Raw genomic sequence first — 22,783 nt, forward strand, 5'->3', positions numbered from 1 at the left:
TTAAAAGTTGCATTGATTGGAGGCTGGGAACAAAAGAGCCCAAAATTTTATCCTCCTGCCCCAAACGTGAGAGCAACAAGTTGATGAAATAGTTTTTTTTGCTATTCTTAAACAAATTTGTATTCATCGATAAATTTTAAGTATTGTTTTACAATCTCTAAGCGTTCAAAAATTATGACCATATAAAATTTGTAACCCCCTCAAACGGAGGAGGGTTTAAACTTTATGTTGTCATAATTGAAGCATACAAATTGATTGTTAAAAAAAAAATTATGGGATTGGCTACTGTATATATATAAATGTATGTATTAGGGTGTCCCATTTTCAGGGCCACATTTTATTTTGATTGCTCCTAGCATTTTTCTGCTGCGTATATGTGAGAAAATGAGATCTGTAAAGTTTTAGAGCCTAACTTTATTTTTGTGACTACACAAGCCACCTTAAGTTTCAAAAATCATGATTTTTGGAAGAAAAAAGCCTATTTTTACATTGCTTGTGTAGTTTGAAAGGTACAGGCTAATCTTATGTTGAACCATGTACTATTAACCTTATGTTGAACCATGTACTATTGTACTGGTCCACTGCTAGGAGAAGATCTTGCTCATGGCTTCCATCAACAAAATCCTGTATAAGCTTAACATTCCTCTCTGCAGCATCATTAGTTACAGGAATGTTGGAGATAAAATCCTTGAACTTTGTGTAGCCAGACGATCTGTTCCACATACAGGTCGTCTGGCTACACAATGGTGGAATCTTCATCCATTCAAACTGCTAGCTGTCCATTTTTAAGATGTTAAATATCAAAATGGATTCTGAATCAACAAACTCAGACAAACTGGGCCTCTCTCCTTCTTTGTCAATGAAACCTGGTACATTAACTTTCTTATACATAAATGACAGAGGATCCTTTTTCTTTAAATCATTTATCATCAGGATTCTTTCAGCAACTTCAGTATTCTCCTCATCTGATACTCCAGGATCCAGTAAACTAAATGTGATCAAATTTGGATGAAGATACCATGTATGGTTTGCAATGCTATCACGACATTTGGCTGCAACATTAGGTCTGCTCTTCATGTATGACTTCATCTCCCAGATGTCATGTCTTGGAGAAATTACGGTTTGAGACAAGGTTAAGAATTACTTTGCATAATACAATGCTACAAACTCAAGTTGTTGATTTACTCCATATTTGAATTTGCAAAGTTTATTTTGATCAATCTGAATAAGAGAAAACTCATTTAACAGTTTCTTAAAGAGTTGATTATCTGGACCTGAGGTTGTCCTGAAGAGTTTTGCAACATTCCTAATATGACACTCATAGACATGATGTCTGCAAGCAAGATGCATAACAGGTCTTCCAAGATAGATGTTTAACCTGGAATTTACTCCTTTTTCTTTACCTGTATTTGTCAAATACTAGACCTTTAATGAGTTTTCTTCTAAAATCGCAATAATCTTCTCAATCTGACAAGCTCCAGTAGAATCAGTGACAGGAGGTGCTCCAAGCAAAAAATGTTCTCCATCACAAGTTACACTCAATGCTAAGCGCTCTCTTTTGAGTTTCTTTCCATCAGTATATTCTTTGACTAGCTTTCCATCATAATGAAGAATGATGTTTAATGCAGCTTTTGTTTTTAAAGCTTCCCTGGCTTCCTCCGCTGTTTCCTGTATGACCTTTCTACCAATTCTGTGTATATTGGATTTTGACATACCTTTACTGGAGAATCCACTTGTATCAGCCACCTGCTTTAAAATATCGGATTGAGCTCTGATGCTTACGTGTTTAACCTTTAAAAATAAGGATATATGGTTGTGGATCTCATCTTTACTCAAGTCTGTAGAATTAGAGGTGTCTGTTTCCTCTGAAGATATTTCTGTTTCACTTGAAAATGAAACCTGCAGCTCAGACTGATAACTCTGGTCATGATCTGCTCCAGACTTACTCTTGCCTGTTGAGATCTTTGAGCAGAATAAATGTACCTTTTATCTTTCTTCCCAATGTACATTTTCCTCTAACTTCTTTGATCATTTATGAAAATGATATCTTCTGGCTTGTCTACCTGAGATCTTTTCATATCTCTCTCTAATATTTGTATCACATCACTGGGCATAGCATCAAAAAGAACAGGCAAAATATTGTCTTTGAAAATTATTCTCTTTTCTACTTCTTTAGTGTTTTGCCTATTTTGAAAAGAAATCAATTTTTTGTGCTTGGCTGGTAATTCACTCATTTTCTTCTGTACTTTGTCCACTCTGGATATTGGAATTCCAGCTTTTTCATAAATAGCAGTGACCTTTTTAACCAAACACTGAAAATTTTCCTCACAAATGAGCTTGAAATCGTGAGAGAATCCACAGCAGAGAAGGGTGTTTCTTTGATCTTAGGATTTTCAGACTTTAAAAATGTCATTCAACTTGTCACTTATACTCTTAAGAAGAAATATTTCTTTCTTTTTTCTGTTTAAATAAGTTTACTCTCTGCACTGGAATCAAATAACAACTATAATAGACAGAAGTTTATAAATGTGTCCTATCACTTACAGAATTATAAAGTGTTCTTTCTCTTAAAAAGATAAAGTTTCTCAAAGTTCCAATAATAGTGCTCTATCACTACTTTGAAGCACTCTTGGTTCTCCTTCAGTTAAGCGGCATAAAATAAAATGATTATTTTGCTTTTAAAATGTTTCAGACATTTTTGAGACAATGCAAGAAAGCAAAATTATAATTTTATTTTACGCCGCCTAACTGAAGGATTACCGTTGCAACTAACCGCCATGCCCCACCCCTTGCCAAGGAAATACATTGTTCCAAATAATCGCCTCCCCAAAACCCCCAGGTCAGAGTTTGCTCACCACATTTAGATTGTAGTATTCCCCTACCCCTACCCCTCCTTAATTTATAAAACACACAACATTATAGGCATTTTTACATGTTTCAAATCTTGTCACTTCAGGAATGAATATTTTGGAAAAATATACATAACTTTATTACTTTTCAACCGATTTTAGATTTTCGTTGGTCTAATTAGGTGTGAAAAGGGATTAGATCAGTATTTTGTTTGATTTTTTCAACAGCATCAAACCGCATAAAAATAGGTAAATTGTGTCAACTGCGTATCTTTGAACTCACTTCAGACCTAACTAACGGTTTTATTCAAACTGCTTCCAATTTTTTTCTAACTAATGAGGGTTAATAGTACATGGTTCAACATAAGAATAGCCTGTATCTTTCAAACTGTGACTATGCAAGCACTGTAAAAATAGGCTTTTTTCACCCAAAAATCGTGATTTTTGAAAATTAAGGTGTCTAGTCACAAAAATAAAGTTAGAGCTCTAAAACTTTACAGATCTCATTTTCTCACATATACGCAGCAGAAAAATGGTAGGAGCAGTCAAAATAAAATGTGAACCTAAAATCGGGACACCCTAGTATGTATGTATTATATACATTGCTCTGGTCTAAGTTGGTAAAACAAATACTATTTCTTATATTAGAGCATATCATTAAAGGTTATTACAAAGTTTATTTACATGTAAATTAAATTCACAAGAAAATTCATATTTTCACGTAAATATGTGCTTTTAGTTTCTTAAATTTAATGTTTTAAAGACTATATGAGATAGTAATGAAAGAGTGAGGTAGATGGTTTAGGGAAGAGACAAGATAAAACATATTTTTATTTTTTCATATTTAATTGCATATAACTCTAAATTTTTTTAAATATTTTTTACATTAAACATTTTACATTTTAATCTCAAAATAACTTTCTTTTTAGAACTGTCATTTTGCATGTGGGACAACTGTTCATGCAATTGTTGTAAAATCTAAAGGTAATTCGTTTGCTCCTGTGGTTCCAACAAATTTCATAGGGCCAACACCACAAGGAATAGCTACAAATCATAATGGTAAGTTCGGAATAATACTAGTCTTGTAAATAATTATTCAAATATTTATTGAACATAATAAATAATTTTTGTATGATTTCCAAGAATAATAGATTTTATTGTACATATTTATAAATAAAAAAAATATATATACATTTTATATATACTTTTAATATACTTTATATATACATTTGTATATATAAAGATTTTACATTTTGGGATACCACAGATGGTATAAAATTGCAATATTTATTGTTGTATAAATTCAAAGTAAACATTGTTTTGTAACCTCGCTATAATGTTTTGTTAAGGTTATGAATTTTTTTGTGCAAAACATTCTCAAATTATTTCTTATTTTATTCTTTGGTTTGTTTACTAAATTTAGACCAAAGAGATGAAACAAAGCGATCAAGATTTTATTTGTTTTGTAAAAATTGCAATGCTGTTAAAGTTGGAAAATTGCGTGTTCGTTGCAAAAAATGTAAAGATGAAGCTTTCGAGTTGTCAAAGGTTTCAATAAATTAGAAGTAATCAAAGTTAATAATGAAATAAAAATTTTGTTATCAAAAAATTTTTATTTTTTTAATTTGATCATATAAGGGTCCTGATTCTTGGATTGACATTCTCACTGTTAATCGAATTACTGGAATATGTAATTCACAAAATCATTGTGATGGAAATATTGCAGTAAGAATGTATTTTTATAAAAGAAACTTTTAAAATAACTTTTTAAAATAATTTCTTTTTTTTATATGTGATCTTAGTGGTTTCATAACATTTTTGTGGGTTTTCTTAATATAGGAAAAATTTTAGCCTGCTTAAAATTTTAAAGAAGGCTATTTCTGTCTTGTGTTGAAACAAATAGAAACTTGATATTGTACAATGTTATTATAGGAGTTTTATTTTAAATGTGAAAGCCATGAGAGAAGTTTAAATGACTCTGAAAATGTAATTGCTCTTCCGTTATTGCGTACAAATACACAAAATGTGCCATGTCTAGCATGTACTGATATAAGGTATGCGGTTGTTTTTTTATTTTTTATTTGCGTATTTTCCATAATTATAACTCCATCCATGACACTACAATTAAATACTACAACATTTCTATTAAATATCATTATATTTACTATTAAAATATATGATATTATTTTTCTAAAATTAGTAATCAATATATATATATATATATATATATATATATATATATATATATATATATATATATATATATATTATATATATATATATATATTTATATATATATATTTTTATATATATATTTATATATATATAAAAATATATATACATATATATATATATATATATATATGTATATATATATATATATATATATATATATATATATATATATATATATATATATATATATATATATATATATATATATATATATATATATATATATAAAATGTTATTTAAAGATTTTTTTAAAGCATCTTTAAATAGAACCACTATTTGAAATAGAAAATTAGGTACATATGAGCCCCTGAGATGCGTAGTGGTATAAGCCACTCATCTAGTTTTGAGAAGTCTGACTAATATCACTATGGCTGTGAACAAAAACAGCTGTTTAGTGAGGAGCATAACAAAAAACAGTTCCAGCATCATTATCGATATCATTAGACTTATACCACTCTGCCATGTAATAGAATAAACAAAATGCTAACCATTGGTGGCAATAACTCAAAGTATTGAAAAAAGTGAATACTGAAATATTGAAAAAAGTGAATATTGAAAAAAAGAAAATACTTTATTTAATAAAAAAAAATTTTTAATAACAAATTTACTTCTCAACAAGACTGTAGCCACTATTTGTTTTAGGAGTTTTATTTATTTTATTAGAAAGTAAAAGAAATAGCCTAAGAACAAAAGATGATTGACAAAAGGTTTAATAAGGTCAAAATTATATTAGCCAGCAAAATATGAAGACAGGACAGAATTTTTAAGCATTGATGTTTAAGATGAAAAAAATAGATAAATTATTAAATAAAAAGTTTCTGAGCATAAAGGATAATAAAACAAATCTAGGCTCCTAGATTTGTTTTCCTAGACCTCCTAGGCTAAGACTTTAGCAATAAGCAGAAAATTTCAGTTGACCAGCCTTGCAACCCTTTTTTTAAATAATATTTACCTATAGCATTAATGTAAAACTGTGTTATGTAGCTCTTAGGGAGGCTGACTCCAATGACAATATAAGCATCTTTATAGTGTTGTGTTGTTCTCTATTTGATTGATTCAAGTTCAATATTAATTCAAAAGATGACTATTGCACATAAAATTATTAAACATAAAAATCCATCAACATGTATAAATAACTGCCGCTCAGCATTTAAAAACCGCCTGAAATGACTAAGTTTGCTATTTTGACTTCCTAAAATGATTTCTTGATAATAAAAGACAACTGTTTCATAAAACAGTTGTCTTTTTTTATTAAGAATCAAGTTTAAAGATATATCTTGCAAAAGTACTATATCTTTGCAAGAGTGTTGATAACATTATTAAGAACTAATTTTAACAGTTTTTAAAATGAGCAGGGATAAAAAAATATTTTATCTCAGCTCATTAAAATCAGATATATAAAATTATTATTTAAAATTTTTGTTTTTCTCTCCCAACTGTACCTTTTTTTTTAATCATTTAATCTGTTCATTTATTTTTTTTGTAGCTTTTTCCCACCGATAAGAAGTCATTGTAATGAATAAAATATTTTTAAATAAATTCAAAATTATGAAATGCGCGTTTGCACTTTTTTCTCTTTTTTTCTATTATTGAATTGTAAAAAAATTCATCAAATGTCGATCTTATGTCTTCTTTTCGATGCTTCTGGAAGCTTCCCATTTTAAGGAAGGCAAGTTAAAAGGCACAAGCAACACTTTTGTTTTTCAATAGCATTTCATAAAGCGATTTCTCTTTAGTATTTTTTTATTATTGTGTAAAATTTCCTTTGATATTTAAAAAAAAATTATACATAATTATAATAATTATAAATTACTTATTATTATCAAACTTCTTTTTTTTAATTGAATGAAAATCTCTGCGCGCAAGCATTTAAACAAATTAACATTAGCGGGTAAATTGAATGTTAGTTATTGCAAGTTTAAGTTTTAAAAATGCATTGATTTTATTTGAAGTTATTTTTAAAAGAATATGAATTTGTCAAGCATTAAGTAATTTTTGTGTGTTTAATTTCAGTCTTAAAGAACTAGATGAAAATTTAAAGAAAAAAATAAAAATTTTGACTACCCAAAAAAAAACAATTGATTTTAAATTTCATGTGTTGGCCAGTCAAATTGACCGCTTGCCTTTGATTTTTTATTTTCCACGCTACATCATTACCATCAACTTGTTTCACTCTATCTTTTACATATATTTGTGGCTTTTCAAGTAGCTTTTCATCAGTTGCATCTTACCTCAAAAATTTTAACTTTGGATCTCAGTGTTTATGGCTGTTATTCTTTGATTTGAAAAGTAACATGTCTGAACATATACTTATGTACCAATTCATTTATATAAGCTTCTATTCCTTATCAATGGTTTCAATTCAAGCCTTGCTCTACCTGATTCATTTTCTGAGGCATTTGGAAAATATTTAATAGTGTTATTAACAAATCAAGCCTAATATTTCTCATACATGGAGTTCTCCAAAAAAGTAAGGCAGAACAATTTGCAAAGAATTTTTTTTTTGTTTATTAGATCTTAAATCTAATGACCACACTTTTTCTGACATCTTAGAAAAATAGATTAGTCTATTATTAGACATCAAAATCACTATTTTTTTTAATAAAAAAAAATATTTTCAACAATGCTGCAAGCAACCACTCTTTAATAAGGTTAGTTAATTGAAAATAAAAAGGTAAAAAAAAAGATTGACAAAAGACTCAAAATCTGTAAATGTTGGCAAAACTAAATAAAAAATTTACAGTAAGTTTTGATAAATAGATAACATTTAAGAAAGTATTACAGAATAGTATATTTTAATTTTTTAATTGGCGTTACAGAATAGTAATACTAATCAAAAATTTAGTAATAGTTTCTTTGAGTTTTTTTTTAAGAAAATCATTTTAAAATTGTTAAAAAAATTAATATAAAATATGTAGTTATTATTTTTAATGCATAATAATCAATTCGTATTACTTTATGACTTGTTATTTATTATTATAATTTTTTTTATAAATTTTTAAAAAAATTTTCAGTAAGGATTAAGTAGTTACACGAGATTGAGGTTGATGAAACAAGTAATGATAGCTTTAAATACTACCAAGTAATGATAGCTTCAAATACTACCAAGTAATGATAGCTTCAAATACTACCAAGTAATGATAGCTTCAAATACTACTAAGTAATGATAGCTTCAAATACTACCAAGTAATGATAGCTTCAAATACTACCAAGTAATGATAGCTTCAAATACTACCAAGTAATGATAGCTTCAAATACTACCAAGTAATGATAGCTTCAAATACTACCAAGTAATGATAGCTTCAAATACTACCAAGTAATGATAGCTTCAAATACTACCAAGTAATGATAGCTTCAAATACTACCAAGTAATGATAGCTTCAAATACTACCAAGTAATGATAGCTTCAAATACTACCAAGTAATGATAGCTTCAAATACTACCAAGTAATGATAACTTCAAATACTACCAAGTAATGATAGCTTCAAATACTACCAAGTAATGATAGCTTCATATACTACCAAGTAATGATAGCTTCAAATACTACCAAGTAATGATAGCTTCAAATACTACTAAGTAATGATAGCTTCAAATACTACCAAGTAATGATAGCTTCAAATACTACCAAGTAATGATAGCTTCAAATACTACCAAGTAATGATAACTTCAAATACTACCAAGTAATGATAGCTTCAAATACTACCAAGTAATGATTGCTTCAAATACTACAAGGGACAAGTAGTATTTTAAAAAAAAGAGGGAGAAAGAGATGCAACTATACAATAATCGAACAGAGGCTTTAGACAATTAAAGCAGTTCTAAATATGTTTACATGCATTTTTGGACCTTTTCTAAAAGAGAAAAGTCCTCATTAGATAAATTAGGCAAATTGAGCCACTTAAGATTATCAGGTGTCTTATCATGAAGGAGATTATCCTTAATATACACACACAGACTGCTCTTCATATATCATGTGTTGACTGTTCAAACTTGTCTAAATACTATATAATTTGATGCAAAGTTTGTCTTCTTATTATTTTAAAATTGCAAGCTAAATATTTACTGCAATGAAAATCAAACATTGACAGTGCCATTTTACTGCTTTTGAGTCATTTATCTGGGAGAATGTAAACTTTGTAACTACAGGGTGAGATGTGATTTTACTGGAATAATTTTTAAACCTTTTTTTTGACCTAGTATTACATGCAGTTATATTATACCATATTGTTAACAATAATAAAGTTAAAAATATTCTTTGAAAAAATATTTTAAAAGTAAAATGATGCAGATGAAAATCTTAAAAAGTTGCAAAAATTGTTTTTATCATGAATGACGTTTTACAATCATGAAAACATTGTACTGGAAACACTTTAGAAATTTGACTACCTTTTAAATAATTAATTGCTATGTTTATATAATTTGAATTTATATAATTTGGTTTAGTTAGCGGTAAAATAAAAATTTATTACATGTTGACAAAAAAAGTTCAAGAAAATAATAAAGGATGTGTTTAATTGTTGGTACAACTTAAATATTTGTATAGAATGATTAAGAAATATTGGAAATGGAATCAAAGTCTCAATAACCACCATTAGTAGAGTTGAAAATAACATGATGAAAATGAAAAATATAGATGATTTAAATGGTAAAAAAAGCTGAACATGAACATGGACCATTAAAGCTAAATTTATAACACATTTTACAGAATGTGAACATCGATCATGAAAGCTAAATTTTTAACACATTTTACAAAAACTTATTAAAAAAAGACAATCCACCAACTATTTCTGAATTATCTAGTCTAGTGACTTTACCTAGTCAATGTTCAAAAATGACCACTTCAAATACTAAATGTTTTTTTTTTTTTGTTATGTAGTATACTCTCAAAAGATATTTATCATAATAAATCATTAATTTCAGTCAATATAAAACATACAACACACTTATAGTCATATAAAGTTACAATAAACTTATAAATATAAAACACATTCTTGACAAAAACTGCGTTTTTTTTTTTTTATCAACTGCGACAAGATTTTTAAATTAGATTTCTTTGTATTTTTGAGATATAAACCTAGTTTAAATAACATTTTTGATTTGAAAAAGAAATCTCATACAAGTTCAATTTAACTGATTTAAGTAAAACATTATTATAAAATCATAATTAAATCTGAAGCATTTTAAAAATTTTTCAATGTTGGCCAACAAAGTTTAAAATTTTAGATTGACAGTGAGTTTCAGAGTGACTTACTGTTAATTATAGTATAATATCAAATTTTTAAAGACTCCAATAAATTCATTGATTCTGATGCTTTCTGATTGGATAATTTGAAAAGGAAAACTGATTAGCCTGCTTTTTTTTTTAAGTTTCTAGTTTATTTTTAATGTTCAAGTGAATCAAGTGATATAAATATCTTTTTAACTGCTGCTGATGAAGCAATAGCAGTAAGTAACTTTAAGATACAATTGTTATTAAATTTCCACTAAACACCAGATTTTATAGTTTGAATGTATTATCTTTGAGTATAAACTCATAAAATGATGCAGATTTTGCTTTGAAATTAGCCAAAGAGAATCTAGATTCTTTGAAATCACTAAAATCATTTCCATCTCTATTTTTTATTCAGTTAAATTTCTACTTCTGTATTTAAGTTTAAACCATGTCCATTGTAATGTTTTGTCTTCTTGTTTATTATAAGAAAGAGATTTGCTTTAATATCGATTTGACATTTATTTCTATATCTATATATTAAATTGTTACAATTAATTATTATATTAACTGTGTGTAGTCTTCTAGTGGCGTTATTTCAACCAACATTGAGTTTAGTGCTATGGCTTTTATAGTGAGCATTCCTCGTACCAAATTAGTCACTTAGGGAATACTTTAGCAATCATTTTACCGTGTGGTTCTCCAAAAGAAATTGCTTATTCCCCAATCGCTAATTGTTATTCCAAACAATTGTTAGAAATGATTGTCCAGAGAGAATTGTTTGCATAACAATCAATACATCCAATTGCTTTTTTTAACCAGTGTCAGACATTTTTATTTCAAGTTTTATGATAATCTATTTTAAACTAAAAATTAATGCTATTAAGTAAAAAGTTTTTAAATAGCCAGTTATTAAATGAAAGAGTTGTTTTTAATAAAAGACTTTATATGAACTCAACTCTTATATGAAAGAAATATATTTATATTTGTTAAATGAATTGTAACAAAAATAGATGTAATAAAATTAATGTAATTATTTATGTATACGGCTAATGTGAACTAATTTATACATTAACTTAAATGTAAATATAAGTTATTTTGTTTGTTTTTTAAAGAAATTCTATAATATAAATGAAATATATAATATTATCATATGAATAATCATACGGTCAACATAATAATTTAAATGCTTTAAGTTATTTTTAGCGCATTTGAAGTAGATTAAATATTAGGTAAAATTAGATTTTTATTTATTAGATTTAAATCAATTTCAATAAAAGCAACCCTGATCCATTATATTTTTAAATACACAATATACTCAATAATAAATTAGTAAAAATCACTTATCAAACGTTTTCATTAAACACTGTGTTTTATCAATCAAAACTCATCAGAAATGAATGTTCAAATTGATAAAACTTTAATTTATAACAAAAATTAAATTACATGAAGTCATAAATGTCTTAGTTACTGTAAATTTTCACACAATTGTGGAGTATGCTAACACAATTATAAAAAGAATTCTTTAGAATTGTTTACTTCTGCTTAAATATATTTTTAAAGGGGGGGGGATTTAAAGTAATTATTTTTTGAGCTCACTTATTTTTATAGTTTTTTAGGAGAAACTTTTCATGCCTGCATTTTGAGATCAGTATCTATTTTTTGTTTCTTGGTTTGCATGTTATTTCAAATTTTTCTTGTAAACATAATATGCATTTTTTGGAAATATTATTATATGCAGGTGCTGTTTTAAGGATGGACCAATTCAAGATAAATTTATCAATATTTTCATCTTTCAAATCCCATATGTATTTTGACAGCATGGTGTCTTTTAAATACTTTTTATTTTTAAAGAATTAAAACCATTTTGTTTTTCTAAGCATTTTTGTTTCCTACAAGTCACATTCTATTAGCTTGAGCTTTGAAAGAGTCTATTATTTAAGAGTGTTTCAAGGAAACAGTCTTGAATAGTTATAAACAGTTTTGAAATTGTCTTTTTATCTTTTCTAAAATAATAAATTAATTATCTTAAACAAGATAAATTATTATTTTTATATTAATTCTTATATTAAATCAATTTTTATATTAAAGCATGCATTAATTTATAGTGACGTAGTGCTTGTATTTCCATGCGAAGAAAAACATGTTATCTGTATTGATTGTTTTTCATTGTATTGTGAAACAAGTTTAAACACAAGACATTTTATATTAAAAGAAAATATTGGCTACACTCTTCCTTGTCCTGGACTTGAAGGTTTAAATTTTTCAATTTTTTTATAAATAATAACTTGTTAAAATCTTTTTAAACTATTAAATCATGTTTTTAATTTAAGAAATTTATAAACTTCATTCTTAAACTTTCTTATGAGTTATTTATCTATAAAGATTTGTATCACTTAAACTATCGTTGTATCTATTATGCAAGTGTTGTATTCAATATAGTGCTATATTATAGAAGCATGCAATAAATGTTTTATTGAAGAAGTTCATCACTTTATAATTGCTGGTAAAACCCAAGTATGTTTAAAGCTATTTTGATTGATACATTTTTGTTATTCATAACCAAATACCATATATCTTTTTCTCTCTCTATATATATATAAATATATATATATATATATATAATTATATATTTATATATATATATATATATATATATATATATATATATATATATATATATATATATATATATATATATATATATATATATATATGTATATATATATATATATACATATATACAGCATGCAAAATTAACCTCGGCATAACCTAGTGGTTTTTGTTGAGAGCTTTTTAGTATTTGGATAAATTGCCTTGGCACTTTTTTGCCAAGGTAATTTTCCAAAATAAGCCCATCTGCAAACCGCTATAAGTCGCAATAAGTGAAAAATGGTTATTTTGGCTGCAAAATACATTAATTTAGTTTTGATTATCATACAACTTTTTTGTGTTGACTTATAGACAAAACCATAAAAATAATTGAGAGACTAAATAAATTTAATTGCTTATTAAAAAACCATAAAATTTATGACTAGAAATTTTTTTAAAAAAAATATATAGTGAGTGCATATGCATTGACTGAAGGTTTTAATTTGGGCAGGCAATCTATTAATTAAAAGAAAAATCTTAAAGGGATCCCATACCTCTGAGACATGTTGTGTTCATATTAAAGAGAATGATAAAAAAATATGTTTAGGCTAAATTTTTTTTATTAAAACAAAAGAATAAATGGATATCGTTTTTAATAAGTTTTTTTTTTTTAGTCGAAGCTCGCTTTCTTGGTTTTATTGTAGGCCTAAAAGTCAGTGTAAAATACACCGCAATCTTCAGACTTGATAATTCATTCAAGTGCGTTTTATTCATAAGAGTTTTAGTACAGGCGTCTTTGACTTTTTTGCTTGTTTACATTATTGATCTCTTGCTCAAAAAAAAGGATTCCTTTAAGTTTTTAAACTTTTTCTGGTCTGGTTTATTAGAATTTTATTTAAAACGATAGTTTATGGAAAAAACTTCTTAACATAATATATGTTTATATATTATTTTCAAAATTACTTCTTTTTATGCAGAAATTCAAAACAACTAAGTTACTAATTTATAATTTTTGAGATCACTAGACAATTTCATCATCAGACTATAAAACCTAATATTTTTACAAGAAAGGTTTAAAAAACTTGTTAAAAGAAAACATTAGTTTTGAATCTGAATAAAAGTAATAATCATACGCTTTCTCTAACCTGCGTTTAAGTATTGACCATTTTCCAAATTCATCAAATATGGATTCATTTTTACTTGTTGATATGGTTTCTTAATTAGAATTGGATTTAAAATCAGCTCAGTATGTAAAAAAAACCTTTATATGTAGAAAAAAATCTTTATATGTAGAAAGAAGCAGTTATTATTACATTACAAATTTTTCAATTTGAAGTTCAAATTTATAGAGTTGTATGGATTCACTTTCCTGAAATGTAAACTGAAACATCATTGATTCTGGGTATGTTCTTCAGTCAAACGTAGTTTGGACATATCAGGTTTATTGATAAAATTGAGTTTCTCATTATTGATGGGATCATCACATTGTATACAATCTTCATTATCCATAACTATACTAGGCTCAGTTAAATATTTGTTTACTTGGTCATAATTTACCTGAAGAATTATTCCTCAATATGATTGCATGTTTTGCCCAGTCTTAGAGATAAATAAAGCAGGTTCAGGTTTTGAATCTAGTGATACCATCATGGTGATCTACTTTCAAAGCTCAGTGTAAGAGGAAATCTTAACTGCTTCTTTTTACATATTCTTTAACATCTTGACAATAGCCAGACCACCAAGCTTCTAGCTTTAATCTACATTGAGTTTGCATTATGCCACAATGTATGTTATGGTGGATTGGTTTGATGAACATCCTACTTGTTGTTTTAGGAGGTACAATAAAATCATTACATACAATTCCCTTTTCAATAGTCAATTTATTTCTGTTAGATTTATAAGATCTTTCTGCCACAGATATCTGCTCCAATTATTTTTGCTACTTCTGGTTTTGTATCTGGTTTTGTATATACTCTATCATTTTCTGTTTATTTTATTATCTGTTCAAGGTTTACAATATCTGACTACACTAAATTTAAAAAGATTTCTTGGTTCTTTTCTTCATCTTGTGGTAGAAAAGACAATCTTGATGAAGCATCCCCATAAGAAATATTTTTTCTTTTTTTATAGCTGATATTGTAGTCAAATGTCATCATTTGCAGGGTCCATTTTAAAATTCTAGCCGATGTTACTTTTGGCAGGTCTTTATTACAATCAAATATAAACTCTAATGGTCTGTGATCTGATATCAATTAAATTTCTTACCCAACAAAAAATGCCTAGCTCTTGGATTAGACCTTACAATAGCCAACACTTTCTCTCTATACTCGAATATCTTGTTTCAGCATCTGGTAAAGATCGTGAAAGATACGATACAAGATGACCATTTTGTGATAGTATTCCAGATATTGCTTTTTCACTGGCATCAGTTGTTAATTCTAGATCTTTATTGATGTCATAAACTTTTACCACAGGGTCTTTACAAAGATTGTTCTTTAGCAATTCAAATACATATTGATGTTCTTTCCTTCACTCAAACATAACTTCTTTTTTCCTTAATGTAATAATGAATGTAAGTTTGCTTTGTAATTAAATGCCCATGAACAATAGATTCTATACTATTAAGTTTGTTGCATTAATATATTATACAACCATGCCAATTAAACCATGATTCTTTGCCCAATCTGCAACAATAATTCGTACAATACTCATTTTAGATTCAGTTTCCTAAGTTGCCTTGAATTCGCTTAAAACTTTAATAATAGTACCATCGAAATATTTCAGTCGGAGGTAACGTTTTTGTAATTTTGGTTTAGACATTCGTTCCCAAATATTTTTAGGTATGATTGTAACTTGACTTCCCGTATCAACTCATGAGCAGCCATGGCGCAGTGGTAGCGCACTTGCCTCAGAAACAAAGGATCCATGGCTCAAACCCAACCTTTGGACAAGTTTTGCGACATTGGTTAGGAAGGAGGCGTGAACTTCCAATTAAATGCTCATTTGCGGTGCTCTGTGATAAGACTGTAAGGACTTCTTGGGGTACCTAAATAAAATTATTTTAAAAAAAAAACTTGCGTTTTTATATTTTAATCATTTATTTTTACATTAATCTATGAGTTAGTAACATTTATGTTAATTGAATATACACTACAGGGCTGACATCATCAGGGAAAGGAGGGGGAGGAGGCACTAAAATATGATAGGCAAATAACAATATAAAACATCTTTTTTGTATAAGCCGTCTTTATATATATATATATATATATATATATATATATATATATATATATATATATATATATATATATTATATAAAATCACCACTTATATATAAAAACACTGTTAATGTTTGTCTGCAAATAACAAAGTTTTACGGCCTTATAGACATAATGGTAGATCTATGATACATTTTGATGTTTTCTTTAATTATGAGTAGTTAATTTCCTTTATGCTGAAAATTTATTAATTTTTTGTTGGGAAACACAAATTGATAGGTGCTTGTTTTAGTCAAGTTGACACACATTCTGTTTTAATTCTTTCTGCATCATTACATAGCTTTTCCTGAAATAATTTTTGAACAGACTGTTCAGAGTCTACTATTTTAAAAATAGATTTTTAAAAATTTAAATTTAAATTTTTGTTAGAAAAATATTTATGGGTTATAAATTCTGACATTTCAAAATATCAGAAAATAACTGTTTCTTTATAAAAAATTTATTGCAAGTTCTGTCAGTGATTCTAAAAGATCTTCCATAAAGTACGTATGCTTGGATGGGGAGAGGGAATCTACAAACAGTGTATATGAAATGAGGGGCAGGGAGTCAGTTATAAAGATAAGGAGACATTAAATTAAAAAAATATCATAAAATGTTGATAAGGCAGGTTAAAAGCATAGTTGCTTTTAGGGAGGTGGAGGGTACTTAAAAAAACATATAGCAAAATGCAGGAGGGAGGGTTGAAATAAAAGCCTACATACTTTATGGATGACTCCTTACTAGGAAATAAACTTGATTATAAATTAAAAATTTTACATACTCACAAACAAAAAACTGATAAAAAAACTTTTTTATATATGATAAATTATCATATTTATATTAAATATCATATAATATATTATTGTATGATAATGATCAGTTAACTGTTTTATAGCTGACATGTTGACCATACTAAATGTTTTAAGACCAACAGCGCAGTATATTTAATAGTATTTATTGTCTTTCCATGTTTTAAGTGTGTCTGGTCTCTAATATAATGTTTTTAATCAATAGATATTAGGGCTAAAGAGTAGGGTGTGTCGATTATGTATTTTTTTTTAGAAAAAAAATTGGGTGTTTTTAAAATTTTTAATTTTAAAAAAATTAAAGGTCTACCAATTTTTCAGCATTAAAGTTTAGAACAGGAGTTTTTCTTGGTCTAAGAGAAGAATCACTTTTTTGTAGATCTTCGTTTGCAGTAGCTCTAATATATTTACACTTCTATCTTCTTCAGTATTAAAACACAACAATGTTTGTAGTATACATACATGTAGTATACACTCACTGAAACAGTGAGTTTATACTACAAACATAGTAACTCAAATTTCTTTCTAAAATTTTAGTTGCTGAATCTGGTAAAGTACATGTTTAGAACCTTCAATCCATGAGTGTTCAACTTTGATCTTAAACCAACAATAAAATGAAACACCCACAATGAACTCGGTGATAGACCTTAAATTTTTTAGATCTTCACCTAGAATTCCATGTTAAGGGATCTATATTCTACATATTCTGTCAGCATTAGTTAACCATCTTGAATGTGAAATAGGCCCAATTTGTAATAAATTAAATTTTGGGTCTAAAATACCACTTCTAATTTATTACCATAAAATTGATTTTCAGAAAAATCATTTATTATTTTATTATCAAGAAAAATATGTGGATTACCAATTTTAATAGTTTTAGATACTAGGTTTATATCTAGATCTGTAGTCAGATCAAACACGGACCCAATAACGTCTCTGTTGTTTGGTAACTCTAAAAGTAGAAACTGTTTTCCTGTACCAAATGCAACACTTACTTGTGTACTAGTATTTACTCTGGTTTTGGGTGCCATTATTTCTTTAATTTGTAAAATATTTTTAAGATTTTTTTTGTTTAGGAATGAAAAAAAGGTTTGAAAAAATATTAGAATGGAAGCAATTGATTAAAAGTTCTTAAATTTTTATTTAACAATTTACACTTAATAGTTGTTTACTTATTGCACCAATAAAAAAACTAGTTTACTGACCATTATTAAGATTTTAAAAAAATGTTTTAGTAAATCTTTTTGAGAAATGAAATTTTATTTTACCCGTTTATTACAAAATTTATTACAAAATTTATACATATTGAGTTAAATTTGTTTTATTGTTTAAAAGTCTGTTTACTTTACAGACAGTATTGTCCGGTAACCTCGTTATTCCATTTAAAAGAAAACAAAAACTGTTTATACTTTCATAAAAAAGGTTAATCACCTAAGTAAATAATTAAATATATATGCGGTAGTGGTGTAATGGTAGAACTCTTTCTTCATAGGCAAGTGGTTCCAAGTTCGATCCCCACCACATCCCTGGTCGTACCGTGCTCAACTTGTTTCTCTGCGCAGCGGCCTTGTTTATCAAGGTTCATGTTTTTGGAGTTATAGAGCTGAGAGAGGGTTATACCACAATTAAGTAGCCTCCTTGTCTGTACTGGCTTTTTTGGTCTTGGGGAGGTGAATTAACATTAAAAAAAAAATCAGATTTTGATTCTCCATAAAATTCCACAACTTTTATTAAAACATTTTTAAAAAAAAAGTAGGAAATTGACAAGAAAGGTTCTTTAGCTTTGGTAAACTTATTAAGAAGAAAACTCTGATATAAAATACCCAATTTAGACATAATATTGTTATATCAATTTTTTTTCATAATAAAATAATTCTAAAATGACATTTTATAATTTTAAAATTTAAATTTTATAAATGTAATTACAGAAAACTAACTTTAGTTTTTTTTTTAATTTTTTTTATAATAAAGATTTTTTTCTTCCTTTAAAAATTTTGACTAAAAATAAATTTATATATATTAATTAAACTTTATTTAAAAAGAAGTTGTATTAACAAATTACATTTATTGTGATTTCTTTAGTTTTTCATAAAGGGCTTTATTAAAAGGACTAATAGCATCTAACGGTTGGGCCCTTATGAATGATAGTCCGTACTCTGAAACTTTTTTTATTTAATTGTATTTAATTGTATTAAATTTAAGAAGGGAGGTTGTTGTACTGATTTTATTTATAAATTTTGCACATGCCTTACATAAAACCCCCCAATGATTTATTTTACTAAATCTGATCCTGTCAAAATCATAATCGTCCCACCGTTAATTACTGTGTGTTTTCCTCTTATGTAGCTGCAAACAAGGTTTCTAAATATCTGCAGTAGTTTTCTTTTTTTATCAATTTAGTATGAACGGTACAAGAATTTTGCAGCAGAAGATTTTGTTCTTCAAAATGGTGGTTTACTTTGTCCTGGAAAAGACTGTGGCAATGGTATTTTTTTGGAGCATGATTACAGAAAAATTGTTTGTTATAAGTCAAGAGGTGGTTGTGGGGCAAGTTAATTAATAGTTTAAAAAAAAAAAATTTTTTTTTTTTTTTTTTTTTGAAATACTTTTTTCAAAAAAAAATCTTTTTAATTAAAAAAATTAAAAAATATTTATTTTTGAAAAAAATAAATATTTTTTAAAAAAATAAATATTTATTTTTGAAAAAAATAAATATTTATTTTTGAAAAAAATAAATATTTTTAATGAGTTTTTTTTGTGTTTTAGTTTGTCTTTTGTCGTAATTGTCTTCTTGCATACCATGATGGTGAATGTATAAGTTCGATTGATAATCTAACCACGAAGAGTTGTAATGTAACTTTTTATACTTTTGAAACAATAAATTATAAAAACAAACAAACAGGAATTCAATATTACTTAACCAATAACAGTATTAATGTTTTTTAAAAGTAGATTCTAGTTTCCAAAATGTAGTTTTCAGTTTCCAAAAAGTAGTTTCAGTTTTCAAGAATTTAATTATTTTTTACTTTTAATGAATGCTTTCTTCGCTTTTATATTTTTACGAACCGCTAGTAACCACTATAGATTTTTGTATAATTTATTAGTTTCGTTTTTGTTTAATTATTTGTCATCTAATCTAAAAAGACTTATTTTTATATATATTACTATTTATCATATCCATAAGTTTTTGTTGTTCATGAAATATTATATTTTATGATATTTAGTATATCTTTGCTTATAAATATTTTTGAGATTTTCTCTTTTTTAAATTAGACTTACGAAATCAGTCAGACTAATGCAATGCACGCAAAATGGAAAGACGAAGCCAAGTGCCGGGATACAATAGCTCAAACTACAAAACCATGCCCTCTCTGTCGTTCTAGGACAGAAAAAAGTGGTAAGTATTATGCTTGATACCAGGTATAGAAAAGGAAAAAAAAATAAAGATGATTTAAAAACATTTTTGCCTAACGTTGTTTGTTGTAAAAACTAATTGATGTTATTCGTAAAGTTAGGTGTTATGGTGTGAGAAACAGGTTTTTTTTATTTGTTTAGGTGGCTGCAATCATATGCAATGTGCACGTTGTAATTTACAATGGTGTTGGTTGTGTTTAGTTGAGTGGGGAAAAAACTGCGAATCTGATCACTGGTTTAGAGCGAGTTGATTTTTAAGCTGGTGCTGATCACTGAATTATAGTGCAAATTTAATTTGTTAGATTCAAGTGTTTTTATAATATTTTCTATAATTATTCATATATATTGCTTATTGTTCATTACTTTTTTTTACTTAGTTTTAACTCTCATAATTTATTTATATTATATATTTTATTAATATATTTTAATTCTTTTCATTCCCCTAGAATTTTAAATTTAGAGGTAAACTTTAACTCGTTTGTTAACGAGTGTCTATTAACTCGTATATTGTCTAATAATATGATTTAACAAATAGAGTCGATATTCTAAAAATAATCCACATAAATAAATTGTACGGTGTAATAATGTTACTTTTAAGATATCAGTTTTTCACATGAAATTTTTTTTTTGAGTGATGCGAACTAATGATAATGATAACGACAATAATAATTACAATATCGTAAAAGGAAATAAGAAGAAGGTTTGAGTGAAAATTGCTTTTAAAAATTCTCCTGTTACACCCCTAGGTTCGTTCTCTATAATAAAATAATATTGAATCAAAAAAAAAAAAATTCAGTAAAAATTTTTTTCATTTTATTATATAAAACAAACTTAGGGATGTAACAGGAGAATTAAAAAAAAGAAGTTATTTTCACTCCACCCTAACAAGCAGACAAAGATGAGGCTTTTAAAACAACAGTAAATATTATAATAAATAATCAACATCAAAATAAATACTCAATATAAATGGTTAAAAAAAATCATCGCATTATCCTCTAAAAAAAAGTTATAGATAAAAGATAATAAAAAGATACAGGAAAATGAGTATAAAATATATTTCTTTTTATAAAATATATAAATAAGAAACGAAAAATAAACAACAGAATTCAATAACAACTTCAAATTGTTATTAAATGCATAAGTCATTAACGCAAAACATAAATGGGAAAACCGAAACGATGGCTACAGGTACTAATATCCAACACAGGGCAAATAGAAAACACTACTTGAAAAAAAAAAAAAAAAACTAAAGCCTAGACTGATTTTATTAGGACAACTTTAGCAAATTAATGTCATTCAAAGGCATTTCTTCAAAATCAATTCTTATTCAATTTTTCTAAATCAATTCTATATTCAAACTTTAAACGTTTTTTAGTTGTTAAAGTTTCTATTGAGAAGATAGAATAAAAACACAATATAGACAACATCAAGATATTAAAATCTACTCAAATATTTCAAAAGTGTTTGTAGTCCTTTAGAATAAGAACAATTCGATATTTTATTTATTAAATGTATATTACTATTGTAGAACACAGCCTCGCTTTGAAAACTCTCCATTGGAGATATTTACAAAAAGGTCTATTTTGACATTAAATTGTTCGAGGGGGAAATACACATTTTCAGGCATCCAATCATTAACATTATAATGTAAATCATACTAATTGAACTTAATTATTTTTAATTATATAGTAGCTTTAAATCAATATGTTTTTGTTAAAAATCAATTCCTTAAATCAAAAACTGTTCAATATTCGACTAATGTACTAATATATTACTATGTTTGTTTTGACTTTAGGACTAAATATCCTTTATATAAGGTCTCCTTGATTTTTTTGCAGTTGCTAAATCTTATAATGAACCATATTCAACTCCAAACTCAAAAATATTTAATTTATGCACTAAAGGTGTTCTTGATTGGCAGGACAGTATAGTATAAGTATTTTCGAATTTTTTTTCAATGTTAATTCACCTACCCGATGCAATATAGACCACTATAGTCGAGAAAGCTACTTTAATTATGGTTAGAACCCTCTCTCAACTCTATAATTCTAAAAATTGAACCATGAAGGCCCCCGCAATCAAGTTAAAGTACAAAAAAGAACTTGGTGGGGTTGAACTCAAAACTTTCGCTTATGAGGCGAGCGCTCTACCACTACACCACTACGGGATATCAATATATTAATAACCATCATTGTTAAAGCAGTTGCAGATGTAAAGTTATGGTGGTATATGCTGGTGCAAAAGTAAATCTTCAGGATTATGCGTATTTGCTTGCATGCTTTTTAGTAATATAGTTTCTATGCACTAATTACTTTTTTTTTTTTTTAATTTTTCTTAACCAATACAAAAACAAAAGGTTAAAGTAGGACATTGGGACCGATGATTTTTATTTTATAAAGTCTTTAGAAAAAAGGTTATATT

The 22,783-nt window shown here is 26.9% G+C and overlaps 1 protein-coding gene across 1 annotated transcript in view; it reads left to right on the top strand.

Annotated features, from left to right (window-relative positions):
• The window catches only part of LOC136071837 (E3 ubiquitin-protein ligase parkin-like), a 37,344-nt gene extending 16,648 nt beyond the window's left edge, over positions 1-20,696 (top strand). The window contains exons 2-11 of the mRNA XM_065797314.1: positions 3,779-3,908; positions 4,273-4,397; positions 4,488-4,574; positions 4,782-4,903; positions 12,402-12,547; positions 12,749-12,810; positions 19,349-19,495; positions 19,715-19,801; positions 20,222-20,345; positions 20,504-20,696. Of these exons, the coding sequence (XP_065653386.1) occupies positions 3,779-3,908; positions 4,273-4,397; positions 4,488-4,574; positions 4,782-4,903; positions 12,402-12,547; positions 12,749-12,810; positions 19,349-19,495; positions 19,715-19,801; positions 20,222-20,345; positions 20,504-20,613 (1,140 nt within the window). The 3' untranslated portion in view covers positions 20,614-20,696. The remainder of the gene's footprint in view (positions 1-3,778; positions 3,909-4,272; positions 4,398-4,487; positions 4,575-4,781; positions 4,904-12,401; positions 12,548-12,748; positions 12,811-19,348; positions 19,496-19,714; positions 19,802-20,221; positions 20,346-20,503) is intronic.
• The last annotated feature ends 2,087 nt before the right edge of the window (positions 20,697-22,783 follow it).

Source organism: Hydra vulgaris, chromosome 05 (genome assembly GCF_038396675.1).
Source record: "Hydra vulgaris chromosome 05, alternate assembly HydraT2T_AEP".
Classification (NCBI taxonomy): Eukaryota; Metazoa; Cnidaria; class Hydrozoa; order Anthoathecata; family Hydridae; genus Hydra; species Hydra vulgaris.